Source organism: Xiphophorus hellerii, chromosome 9, assembly GCF_003331165.1.
Source record: "Xiphophorus hellerii strain 12219 chromosome 9, Xiphophorus_hellerii-4.1, whole genome shotgun sequence".
NCBI lineage: Eukaryota > Metazoa > Chordata > Actinopteri > Cyprinodontiformes > Poeciliidae > Xiphophorus > Xiphophorus hellerii.
In genome coordinates, this window is record NC_045680.1 from 2097867 (window position 1) to 2111867 (window position 14001).

General features: G+C 36.3%; 1 protein-coding gene and 1 non-coding gene across 2 annotated transcripts; both read right to left on the reverse strand.

The window, feature by feature from the left end:
• Positions 1–4156: 4156 nt before the first annotated feature.
• c9h1orf52 (chromosome 9 C1orf52 homolog) lies at positions 4157–6713 on the reverse strand. The gene is made up of 3 exons (XM_032573107.1): positions 6280–6713; positions 5092–5302; positions 4157–4943 (listed from the first exon to the last, which is right to left on the reverse strand). Exons 1-3 carry the CDS (start codon positions 6562–6564, stop codon positions 4789–4791), a joined length of 651 nt encoding a protein of 216 aa, XP_032428998.1. The 5' UTR covers positions 6565–6713; the 3' UTR covers positions 4157–4788.
• Positions 6714–7379: 666 nt separating this feature from the next.
• On the reverse strand, positions 7380–7452 carry trnak-cuu (transfer RNA lysine (anticodon CUU)). The gene has a single exon. It is a non-coding gene; the product is annotated as a tRNA-Lys (tRNA).
• Positions 7453–14001: the final 6549 nt, after the last annotated feature.

Sequence of the window (14001 nt, forward strand, 5' to 3'; positions counted from 1 at the left end):
GTAAATAAACTGAATTTAAATGAAGTATGGTGGAGGATCTGTAATGCTGTGGGCCTGACCTCTGCCAGGGGATAAAATGGTTAATTATTGGGTCTTTTAACTGCACAATCACCCAAAACATGGTCAACACAATACAGAAATTGTTTACCAGTCAACTCCATCTCCATTTGCAGATCTAATTTGTATAAAAGAACTGTGAAGTGAGTGGAGGAGAGAACATGTGAGAAAACACGGCGCTGATAAACAGTCAGAGATCGATTTGATTGCTGCAACCCTGTGAAATGTTACAGAAGGAGATTTAAATTACGTTCGGAAAAAAACATTTGACTTTTTTTTTTTTTGTCAATGAGTGTGGAGGGTGTTGTAATTATCCAAGAAAAAATGATACACAGAGAGGGGAAATATTTGTTTCCTGATCCACAGAGAATTAGTTTTTCCCCAAGCACCTGTTTCACCACTGTCGAGCAGATTACTGGTGTGAAAAACAACCGTTTACCTCGAGACAACAGCGTAGAATGAGTGAAGCTGTTTGAGATGTGTGCAGACATGGGTAAACATAAGCTGAGAGAAAACACACCATAAGGAACCTGATAGCTAGCTTTCACCAAAAATAAATCTGAGTGTCCCATGGATTTGTTTCCAGCAGCGCTTTACTTTCACACTGTAGTTCAAGTAACAGCATCATGAAAACCAGAACAAGTTCAGGGATAAAGTTATGAAGAAGTGAAGAAATATCCCAAGTGTTGAACATCTCACAGATCAATATCCAAAAAAAATAAAAATAAAAACTGGCACAACTGCAGACTTAGGCATTGGCATCTTCATTTCTCTTTGGAATTTGAAAAATGATAAAGAACCACCAAAGTTTTTAAATGTAATAACAAATGAAGGTTATAGCAGTAGTTCTATCTTTTTCATGGAATGTCCATGACAGAATGGCACTACAAGCACAAGTATTATTTTTACTATTAGGTTGGAAAATATGTTTCCTTTACATCATTTCCACAGATATCAACATTCCATAGAAAAAAAGTTTCAATCTTATCTTTTTCTTTTTCCAAAACTGTTGAAATTTCTGTTTTCTTTATTTTAAAACCTAAAAGCAGAAAACAAATGTTGGATGACTAACTAAAGTTAGTATTACTTTATAATAATCAGTAAGATGCATAAAATAGGTTTTTAAATGTAAGAAAATGGAAAACTAGCAACTGAATCCTAACATTGAACCCTTACACACAAACAAGTATGTTTTTAAATGAAATAGAAAAGTAGCTATTGAATCGGTTCTGTTAGACGACGAAAAGCTCCAACATTGTGTGAACTGTGTGACAATGCCATAAGTCAGACAGTAGCAGCTGCTGGCAGCCAGCTCAGTGAAGATCCCTGAATACTCAGAGGAGATCATGAGGTCTTGACCTTCCAGTAAATGTGTCAGAGTAACAAAACATGTCTGTGACTCACATATTTCACAGCCCCTTGGGGAGCAAAGAAACAGCTCCCAGTTTATGCAAATTTATTTCAATTTGGCAAACAACCCGCAGTCGCTTTAATTCAAGTGATTCCACGTTTTTAAAAATTCAACTTACTTTCAGCTTTTTTTTTTAAAGTGGAACAGAAGTCTAAGACGTTCTCTTCCTAACATGGAAGAAAAGGTCAGTCATGTGTAACATCCAGGGGGATGGAAATGCTTTCCTCTTGTGACTTGATCTCTACTAAACAAAGAGGCTACAGTCAAAGAATGCACTGGGTATTATATCAAAGACAGTAACAATTCACCACCAGGAGAAAACACAGCACTCAGGGCACGTCCCTTTTCAAAGCATCCACCTGGGAAATTTCCAGCTCCGAGACTGACACGGAGATGATTAATTCCCACCGTGGCCTCGCCGCCGGTCGCCGCTCACACAGCCGCTCCACGGAGGGAGAGTTATTTGTTCGTAAATATGGCTGATAAAAATCACAGCGCCGCCGCAGTGGAGCAGGCCCAGGTAGACGAGGCCAGGCACATACCCAGAGGCTGGAATTTTATCAGAAGCACATTTACCACCACTTCATGTCAACCTGTGATGACAGATACGGCAGGAATTCCTCTGATCACTAAACTGTTGCAAAAGAGAAACTTTTTCAACACTTGGAAAACCATTATTTTTACTCCAGAGGCTATAGAAATCTTTAGAATGAACCTGGAAAATTATGTGTGATGCTTAAATATATACATTCTAAACAGGCATTTTCTAATTTTCTTTAAATATGAGTAACAAAGATCAGATATCTACAGACAACTTACTGTGTTCCTCCGTGTCTGATATTATTGGACTAAACATCTACAGTTATCCAAGATCACCTAAATTATTTCTATATGCCAAAGGCCAAGATAATGAGAAATTTTACATATTTTCAAAAAAAAAACTGGACCTCTTGCATAAAATATTTTGTATTATTCTATGAGTTAAGTAGTTTGCTGGAATTTCGCCTCATTTCTGCTGATGGAGTCAGTGCAAATAGTCAGCTTGGTGATGGCCGCTACAAAAAGTTAACTTTATTTTTCTTAATGGTTTACTTGAGATCATTAATTGTCAGTATTTACAATGCAGAGCAACTGTTGATTTGTTTTTATATTGTTCTTATAATGGTTTGTTTGGTGTAATTCTTTTATTTGTCATGTTTTGTATTGATGCATGTTGAATTTTAATACTACTATATGTCTTATTAGTACTTCAACTATCTAAGGTCTTTTTGGCTTTTTGGTTCAAGTCTTCTCTGCATCCTCAGAACCAGAAGCTAACTTGGAGAAGCAGCATTCAGTTTTTAAACTCCTCTAATTTGGAATAAGCTTCCAGAAAATTGCAAAAAAGCCAAATTCCTTTGAACTGAGGCAAAAACACTTTTGGTTAAGTGTTACTATTAATTAATAAGAACTGGAACATCATAAACTGCTGTCTGTTGTTCAATTGGAGATCATTTTCCTTTACTTTGCAATGCTCTTAGTGTACACTATTTTTATTCTTATTCTGTTTTTATATTCTTTGTGTGAGTTCATTTGCTTTGACTACATGTCACGTTGCTGCTGTTGCACATAAATTTCTCCATTGTGGGACAGTAAAGAAGGATTTTTTTCTGTTTTTGTTTGCTTACCACCTGCTGAAAAAAATCCATCTTAACGTCACTTTATTATCAAGTTTTCTTTGTTACATGGTGGTAAATACACAGATAATCACCAGATTGTGCCTGGCTGATGGAAGAAGAACTTTACTCTTCTGTTGTCAAACTTCATACTTCCTCTGGATTACTTCAGACTTCCAAGACATATATCGCCATGGAAACCAAGATATGAAGAACATGCACTTCTCCAAAGTTTGGTTTCTATTATAATAGCTTTTTATTCCTGATAGAGAAATGTTTATAACTGATACTTTTTGGCATTTCAAATTTGAGTGAATATATTAGGGCACCTAAATTTATTAATTACTTTTCAGGCTTAAAAAATATAATAGCCAGAAGCCCATTAAAATGCTGTCTACATCGTTTTAAACTGTGTGATTGTGAGCGTGAGTGGGAATAAAAATAGCAATAGGTATTTTGTTCCATATAACACAGTAGGAGTGTAACAGGTAAACCTTTTATGGATGCAAACTCGACTAAAAACCCACCTGTTTAAGATTGTATTTGAAACATAATCAATTACGAATTTATTGATGGAACCTGACTTAATGTCGTGTTTTGATTGTTGATTCTATGTTGCATTGTGTTTCTCTGTTTGATATGATGTAAAGCACTTTGAAATGACTTGCTGCTGAAATGTGCTATACAAATAAAATTTGATTTGATTTTGATTTGGGCTTAAAAAATATTATAGGAGTTTCACATAATGTCCTGTGTTCATGAGATGAGAATTGTTCTCCTGTTTTTTATGTCATATGTTGGAATGTGTTTTTCTGATAAGAGAAACAGCTTATGTGAAGTCGCTTCATCACTGGGCCGTCGGCCAAATGGTATCATGATGCATCCAGATGTTTTTTCAAAACATTTTTCACTCAAAATTCTTCTGCCGTAACTGTACAGGTATTCACTAGTTTCCAAACTCAGCACAAGTATGGCAGGAGATTTTAAAGCAGCTCAAGTGCGCCACCAGGTGCTCAAATGCAGAAAGAACAGGTTTAAAAACTGATATTATTAAATTTATTCCCATTTAAACATGTATTTGAAGAAGAGTCACAAAACAGTACTGAAAAAACACTCATGATAGAAATGACTAAGTACAAATAAAGCCAAATAATCAAACACCACAGTTATGTTACATAAAACACTGGCAGTTTGTCAGCAGCTTAATGCCTTTAAATTCAAATATTTGAGCTTTTTTTGGTTTTATTCTTGCTGCTTAGAGCAACAAGGTATTCATCTGCTTCACTGTCAAGTCAAATGAACTCAAATTGCATGTGTAAAAGTAAGTCTTCAATCCCTTCTCTATATCCAGAGAATTTGATATTGTGTAGTTATTTTGAGAATCAGGAGCAAATTGTAAATTATTACATTTTAAAACAAAAAGTCTCAAATCAGGTTTTATTCTAGATATTTCAACTTCTCATAGATACTCCTCAGTGACAGAAAACCTAATTAAAACATCTGAAAACAAAACCAAAACAGCTCTTAAAAAACGAGACATCAGACATCACACCAGATAAACACTAACAAGCCAGTATTTTTGCAGGACTCTACTTTCTTGTCCAAAATGATGACATCTGTGAATGTTCCGTGGTGACACATTTAAATCACAAACCGCTTTGTGCTTCACTCCACCTTTTGCCTGAGAATTCTTTTCTCCTCTTCTACAAAGTTCTTGTCAGAAGTGGCTTGTCCCAAATCCCTCTTCCTCTTCTCCTTCTGCTGAAACGTCTCCACTCGTCGTTTCTTGGCAGACATCGAGGCCTGTTGAGATTCCTCGTCTTTTAGGCGGATTGGAAGGGAAAATGGAAAAAGAAAAGTTTGAATTCTCGTCAACGCCAAATGTAGAATGTTGCAAATTAGGTTTTATTTCAGAGTGTTGCAGGAAATCATGAAAAGTAGAAATGGATGTTATCCTGCAGGACTCACCTGAGTCAGAGGGCTGTTCCTCTTCAGGTAAGAACCGGGCTTTGCCAGAATAAGCTTTGGGCGCATCGTCACCGTTGTCCTCATACACACTGGACCATTTTATGGCCATGTCCATTCCTGGTGGAGGCCCTTTCTTCCTCTCTGGCTCTGGAGCATAGGTCTCTGGAGGCGGCACTGCATTTGTCTTCCATGGCTTAAATTCTCTTGCAGGCTTCAGGGGAAAAAAAAGCACACAAGAAGGAAAAGGTAAAAAAAAAAAAAGTAACCTGATACTTGAACTGATGCTCTATCAGTGCTGTTACTGTACAAGAAAGTAGATTTGTTGCAATAAAGCTGCACCATGAGGAAGAAGCCTTAGAAAAAGTTATAATAAGGTAAATTGGTAGTGTCTCTCTTCTGAAAAACAAAACATTCTCAGAAAGTAGAAAGTAACTAGAACATAACAGTGACCATGAAAAGTTTCATTTCATTTGATAATTATCTTGGATCAGACTAGATGAAGATTTCATTGACCTTGGGAAACAGAAGACATTAAGATTCTGTACATTCTGCTTACAAAGTCACAATGAAGTTTCCAGTACAAGAGTGAAAATATGTGGTGGCATAAATGCTTATCAGACAATATTTACTTCAGACTTTACAGTTTACCCTGACCTTAAAACGGTGAGTTCTTAAATAAAATAAAATGTACTGTTGCAATCTTACTCTTTATGCAGCCCTAAATAATATTTAATGGTTGACACACAATAGTTTGCATTCACACCCCTTTAAGAATTTTGTTGCATTGCAACCACAAATGTCAGTGAATTTTATTTGGATTTTAGTTGATGGGAATGGCTCAGTCAGATTCAGTACAGTAGAAACCTTAAAGTTTGTTTTTTTACTCTTGATGCAGATTCTCATTTGAGTCTATGTCTGGAATTTGATTTCTAACAAACAAATATGCTCTCATCTAAACCATTCTATTGTACCGCTGTACGTCTTCTGGAGCTGAACTTTTCTCTTGCCATTTTTAAATGGCACTGTCTAAAATAATAACAAAAAATTGAACATAGAATATTAGCATAGCATAAACACAATTCAATATTATATCGCATTTTCATTTCCTGATTTCATTACATTGGCTGTAACACTTCTAATTTCTCCTCCCCTACTTAAACAGTAATAATTATAGCTCTCTATTTTTACCTCTTCAGGGGGTTTGACAGTCAGGCTGTCCCAGTCTATCTCCTTGTTCAGTGGGTTGTAAAGGAAAGTGGGCTTGGACACGGAGCTGAACAGCTCGTCGGGCCTTGGTAAAGCAGCTCCAACATCAGTCCGCTTGGCGGTGGACTGCGTCCCGCTCCCCTCAGCTTCTGTCCCCGCTTTCTTCTTTCGACTATCTCCCTCCTCTCCCGAGTCGCTGGTGCTGTCGCTCAAATCGTCGTAACTCGAGAAGAACCCCAAGCAGCCCGATTTATTGTCATCTGTCATTTTGTACGTGTTACTAGTTTTAAACGAGGAGCAGTCGTTTAAAGTTTCACAGCCAATGGGTCAACGAAAAACTGGCTTAAGTGTGCTTGGCTTGAGACGCTCCTCTGTAGGCTACTCCATTTTGAAAGAGCCTCCAAAACAGTCGTAAAGTATTTCGTCACTGTCGTGCAGCAGTCGCAAAGAGGAAAGGAACGGACATTAACCTTAAAATCAGAGGTGTCAAAAGTACATTCTCTACATAAGTAGAAGTACAGATATTTCTAAGAAAATATATTCTAGTAAAAGTAAAAGTACAGGGTGAACTATTTTGCAAGTTTCTCTAAAAAGGAGACATAAGCCGGCTCGTTATTTAAATAAATATTTATTAAATATTCCATAGCTTGTTCTCAGAAACATTTCCATTTTGAAAACTTAAAATACATTCAGTCCTTCATTATAAAATGTAATTATAAAATTCAGTTCAAAAATTTTTATCCTAAGACTATGTAAAAAGGATAGACTATGGATAAAACATATACTGCTTTATTAGAGGGTTGAGAATTAGGATTGTTTTTTTTTTTTTTGCAGTTACTTACTCCTAGACTGGAAGCTGTCAAATTTGGCAACCCTGCTGAACGGCGCCATCTTTGTTTTTTTATGAGCTTGACGCCCATAGACGATGTGGAACATGTTAACGGTTAGTGGCGGCGTCTCCGGAGAAAATGGCCGCTTTTAAAGTAGCACATTTATCTTAAAATGTACTACACAAAATGTATCTAAGTACAGTTTGCGTATATCTGAATATTTTTTTTCTTTTACAAAGCGTCAAAAACGTACGCCCAACGTGGGGCTCGAACCCACGACCCTGAGATTAAGAGTCTCATGCTCTACCGACTGAGCTAGCCGGGCTAACGTATTAGCAAAAAAATTGTTGGGTCCTTGTTACATTCAAGTCCGACTTTGCTTTTCTTTATGCTTTACAATAGTTTTTTCTAAGAGAGCACATAATAATCAGTATTCCAGTTCCACCAAACCACCGCGCGTTGTTTTAGCAATAATACTCCTAATCTGCAACTTGGTAGATTTGGAGTGCATAAAAACAGTCCTCACTCAGAACTTGATGATTCCACATACCCCTTAGACTTAATGTACAATCTTCTTTACAAGGGAGAATATTTTTTTAAAATACAGAAATAATTTCGCTAGAGCACTGCCCAGGACTCGAAACTGATACTATCAATCAATCAATCAAATTTTATTTGTATAGCACATTTCAGCAGCAAGGCATTTCAAAGTGCTTTTTTACATCATATCAAACACAGAAACACAATGCAACATAGAATCAACAATCAAAACACAGCATTAAGTCAAGTTCCATCAATGAATTTGTAATTGATTACATTTCAAATACAATCCTAAACAGGTGGGTTTTTAGTCGAGATTTAAAAGAAGTCAGTGTTTCAGCTGTTTTACAGTTTTACTGTAAAACTATACAGTACAGACTATACTACTAAGTCGAACGCCTCATAAATAATCAGTAATTGATCTCACCGTTTTCGCCACACGTGATTGCATTACACGCCAGCATTTTAACACAGCATAAGACGATGAGACAACTCTACGACTAGAGGGCAGCATAGTTACACAAATTTATGGAAAAAGTTGTTCGAAAAAAGCAGACTGGTGAGTTTACGATTGCTTCATTTTAAAGTATGCATTTCCCCATTTGGTGAATTTGTGTGTTTAGGGCCTGGTATTGATAATACAAACCATTTTTTTCTTTGCAAAACATTTGAAATAGCCACCAAAACTGATGAATTGTATATTGTATTAAATTTTCACCATAACACAAAACCTCCTGCTTATTCTTAAATATTAGGACCTTTCTCTTCTTTCTGCCCCTTTTTTGTTAAACATTAGGCATTTCACTGTTTAGGATTTTGTTGTGCCATTTGGACTATAAGTTGCGTTTATCATCCCATTATTGGCATTTGAACATGTTAAGGATCCAGGTGCTTTGGACATTGATAAACAAGACAGCATCTATTCATTGACTACAGCAATTGGCTCTTCCTTCTCCACTCTTTTCCCCTACTATGTGAGAAATTCCACATGGAGCTGAAGAGCCACACTCTCTACCTCTCCAAGTATTCATAATATCAACATACTGTAGGTACACAGCAGTTTATTCAGATTTACACTTAAAATTGATTTTTTACAACCAAGAACTTTGATTCTAACAGGAATTGAGATACGAATCTTAAAAAAAAAAATAATAAAACAATCCAAAAGAAGTATTCATTTTGAAAAATAAAATCTGTTTATATGTATCTCAAGGAAAATGGAAAAATAAATATTTACTGGCATTAAAATCAAATTGTTCGTATAATTGGTGACCAACGTTTTGAATGTTTCCATTGGTATTTTGAAGATTTATATCTGAAATATCTCTAATGATGAACTTTAAGACTTTGAGGTATGAAATATTTAGATGCAATTATGTTTATTTTATTTAGATGCAACCTGACAAATAAATTGATACATATCTTTTAGCAAGTTAAAAAGATTTCCATGAGCTTAGTATATATTTTTTTAAGCTGGGAAGTTTTCTGGGACAGACCCAGTTGTTAATAGCCGAAGCATTTCCTTCCCATTCAATTCTACCTGTTTCTCATCTCCCTTCAGTCCTCTGTCTTCTCTGTTTTCTCCCATTGAGGTGGATTTCTCCAAATACAGATTCTCTGTACAAAGCAAAGCGTAGAACCAGAGGATGGTTTTTACCAGGCTGAGCTTTTAAACAGTCCACAAACTTTCAATAAGGTTGAGGTTTGGGGAAGCTGTTTCTGAAGAAAATTGTTTTAATGTGTTTGGTGCCATTGTCCTCTAGTCGGAAAAAACAATTGTCTCCAAGTTTCAACCATCTTGTCCAGACTGTTCCTTATAGATGAAATAAAATTGGATAAGATGTTTAGCAACAACCCAGGAACAGCCAAAGGTCAAGTACCAGGCAACTTCTTCAACACTACTGTCTGTGTCGTTTAGCTTCTTTTTCAGTGGACCATTGGTTTTTCTGTGGAACATAATTCCAAATTTTTGTGGAAAACCCACCTGACAACAAAGCAGCCACTTATTTCCATTGATGCTGTTTGACTGTACCCCCAAGAGCAGAGAAAAGGAAGACTGTAGTTTTTCCAGTAGTGTGAAGACGGTTTCCACTGTGTGTATTAATGCAGGTTATGATATATTTGCTGTGTGAACTTTTAAAACAGGTGGTTACAAGTGTTTATAGAGGGATCTTAAGGTGACTAAGCCCTGAGAATACCACTACTGTTTCCACTAAAAGCTGCTTGGCATTGTCAGAGGGAACTTGGCAAGAACTTCATGGGTACAAACACAACTCTGCTCCTCAAACCAGGAATATATTTTTCTTACAAATGTGGCACTTTTCAACAGGTTTTAATGGTTTAAGTTTAATGGTAGAAAACCATTGGTACAAGAAACATCCAATTATAAATAATTATACATTTTAACCAATTCTTTTACTGGTTATTTAAGAACCTGTATGTCAAGTTTACTCCAGGTGGAGAAAAGAAAAAAGTTGTGAATGAATTAATAGTAATACATTGAAAACAACAAAACAACTTTTATGTTATGGCTAAATAACATCCACACAGAACTGTGTCAGCTGTGCTTTTCTCTAAATTATAGATAGATATTCCCTTTTTCTCTGTTGCTAATTTGGGTTAAGTGTTTTCTATGAGAGAAATGACCAAAGACGTTCATCGTTTTAGATGTTTTACTGCTTCACCTGCAAATACTTAAAATTTCTGGGCATATTCTACATGTTAATCATTGTGATCCTGTTAATGGGTTACGTAATTAAGCCCATAATTGCCATCTTGAAGATGTTTAACAACACCTGGAGGATAAAAAAAAAGTGGCTTTGTGATGTTCTCATAAAACCCAGATGTTCCCTGTAATCTACATATGTTTATTTGTAACCATCTGTAACTTTAGGATCAGCAATTGAAGAAGTACATCTAAATATTTTCATTCCTATGCACAATTTAATTTAAACTTACTTAAAGATTAAAGAGATAATAAAAGTACTGGCAACATCTGGTTGATGCAGCTGATCTTTCACATGAGACAGAATTGATGTAGGAAGATGACAGAATCATGACCAACAGGAGGTTAATGGAGAGAACAGACGCATCCCATCATGGTCAACATTCAGTTCACGGGGGAAGAGAGCAAAAACGACTCATCTGTTTGGATGTAGAGATGAGACATTCCTGTTGAAACATGTAATGTCACATCTATAAATGCTGCTTTTATTCTTGCTTCTGCAGACTTTGCGTAAGCTACCTTTCTTTAGCTTCAACATGTTTCCGATCCTCCTTTCTCCCCCCTCCTTTATTCAGTTTCCTTTGATTGCATTTCATTCCTTAGCCTCCTGTTTTTGTACCCCGCAGACACACAAGACTACACATAGACTCCAGCATTGTGTTTTTGCTGGCCATCTAATACTGCTCCATGCAATTTCAAACCGGAGAGGTGGCATTCCTTGGCTCATTACATTAACTACAGGCTCTGTAAGCACAGTGGCCTGTTGGGGCTCGTGGCTGGAGAACAGGATCCAAACGATGTGGATAAAGGAAGGAAAATTCAAAAAGTAAAGGGAAAAAAAAGAAGGCATAAGGAAAGGTAATGGTGGATTGTGAGAAGGTGTGAGACATCTGGGTCAAGCGGCGAGTCAGCGGGTGACTGGGGTGGTAGTTGGGGGTGTTCATCCTCCTCACGTGTTCAGCGGTGTCCTGCAGCGTACATGGCTCTGGACTAAACACACACACAACTCAACCTTTTGCCCTTTCTGATGCTTTGATTTTCTCTATAGCCTTTTTTCTCTCAAACCCTGGAATATTCTTTTTTCCGAATGTGCAATTTTAAGTGGATGACTGAGATATTGAGAGAATTGTGAGTGACAGCTTCTTTCACCCTCAAAGCTTTACATCTTTGGGTGAATGTCAGAATGATAAATGTGATAGTATGAGGTAACCACACAGTCAGCGTTTGATTGTCTCCAAGTTCAGCTACTTGAAAACATGCAGTGGAAAGCTCCACATAGACAGGCAATTTCAACTAAACCTCAAACTTACAAATATTTACCCTATCAACTGCATTCACAGCTTGGAAACATAAATAAATATATATTATATTTACAAGCTACAATATATTATAGCTTGAAAATATTCACAAAGTAATTCTTCATTGCTGTAGCTTTTATCAATAATGCTTTCTTGTGGTTTTGCTGCATGAACTGTCAAATACATGGTTGTTTTGGAAATGATATATCTTGGCTTTCAACTTTCCTTCTTGAAGGGCAAATCTAATTATTTTTAAGCCTTTTCCTTCAGTTGCGTTCAGGCTTGTAGCACGATAGTTGTAGTAATTTAAATGTCCAAAACTGAGAAATAGGTCAAAATGTGTGAAGCAAAAGATAAAAAGAGTTTATTATTTTTGCTGTCTTTATAATTTATTTGTTAGATTTGAATTTTTTAAGGTAATGTATAATTTCCTGTTTCTAACTTATGTAACATGTTTTTATGTGTCAGTGATTACAGATGGAAATGAGCTTTGATATCTGGAATCAGACATAAAACATATTTTCTTTTGAGATGAATGCTCATATACATGGTCCCTGCTAGATAAACTAATTGAACAAACAATCTCATGACATTGGAGAGCACAACCGAAAGTTCCTGAAGTGTGCAGAGAACTAAAGAATGACACGTAGACTAACCTAAAGAAAAGCAGATGCCAAAGTCTCCAGAGAGATTTATATGCAGGGTTGGTGACCTTGCAAACCAAAAGAAGAGGAGCTAAAAATGTTCACAGATTATCTGTCTCAGACTATGTTGCCACAACACAGACAGTTCCAACAAATATGTAAAAACATATAAAAAAAGTTACATGTCAGGATTAGAGTTCTGTGTGAATCTATGCAGGAATGAATGAATGCTTGTGACAAGAACTGAATATCAACGCATAAAAAAAAACATGGCGTATTCAAGCAAAGATTGGAATTGTCCTCCACTCTGTTACTCAAATGTGCATGACCATAAGCAAGCAGCTCACTGTCATCCAATAATTTTCTCACCAAGCTGATTTACATTAGAGAGCTAATGTAGTAATTAGTAATTTTGGAAGTCTCACTTTTTCCCACATTCCCACTTTTAGTAATGAGAGTTAGTGACTTAGCATTCTTCAGGTACATTAGCACATGTTTGTTCAACTAATTGAGAAAGCATAAAAAAGTAGAAATTATGGTAAAATTACAGATTTTCTATTGCTATCAACTTTATGCTCACAAAAGACACCCATGATGGCCTCAGTGGTCTGGCAAACATCCGCTGTAGCCATAACATAAAATGTGTCCACTTCCCTCAGGTTTGTGCCTTTTTTTTCTTTACTTAATTCTAACATTCCAATTGTTTTATAAGTCTGAGGCAAAAAATTGTTTCTAATACTGAGGTCATTTATGGTGTTTTAGGAGAAGTCCAGCCTCTTGTCCTGTTTACGTCCATGGAGTTTACCAATGTTTCCAGGGAAGCTGATGTTTGGATCTGTACTGCGTAATAAAAGACCACACATCTGTTTGACATATCCACATTTAAAATGACTCATTAAAGAAAAGCCTCTTTTTTGTTGTATGTATTAGACAGTCACAGGCTTCCAGACGGCGAGATAACAGAACTCGATGTTATCCAGATATATGCTCAGTGAGCATATATCTGGTTTTGTGTGTGTAACTCAAAAGGATCTAATTCTTTGTTAGAAAAGTGCATTTTAAAGTTATTTAATCCACTGCTACAAACAATAAAAATGTCATTTGTATTATGTTGATGTTTCACACTTTTCAAAATTTTAGGGCTTTTTTTTAGCTCTGAAATATATTTGGCTTTTGATGTTTGCAACATGTCCTGGAAAGTACTGGTGATTAATTATTACCTTAACTAAATATTACCTTAACTAGCACAATTACATCCTTTTCAATTCTTGTGCTACAAACTATCACATTTGTAGGGACATCAACAGATACACTTGATCACAGAGAATAATCTCAAAGACGACATCCAGACAGAATGTACAACACAGAGAAAAGCACAGAAGTGCTCTGCAAAGCACTCAGGTCACCAAATGGAAAAGCCTCCCTGTCTGCATGTTCTGCACATGTCACAGAAGAATGCTTTGAGCTGGAGCCAGAAACAGCTACTTTTCAACTGCATCATTTAAATAGCCCCATTAGGATCTCTCTGCCAATTATATCCCCAAGCAAAAGAGGATTTTTTTATCAAGTGTAGATAGAAGGTTATCATATAAAAAAAATATCTTGTCAGTGTGGGTTTGTGGTTTGTTCCTTTTACATCACAGAAGTTTTTGGTTAATTCTTTCCTT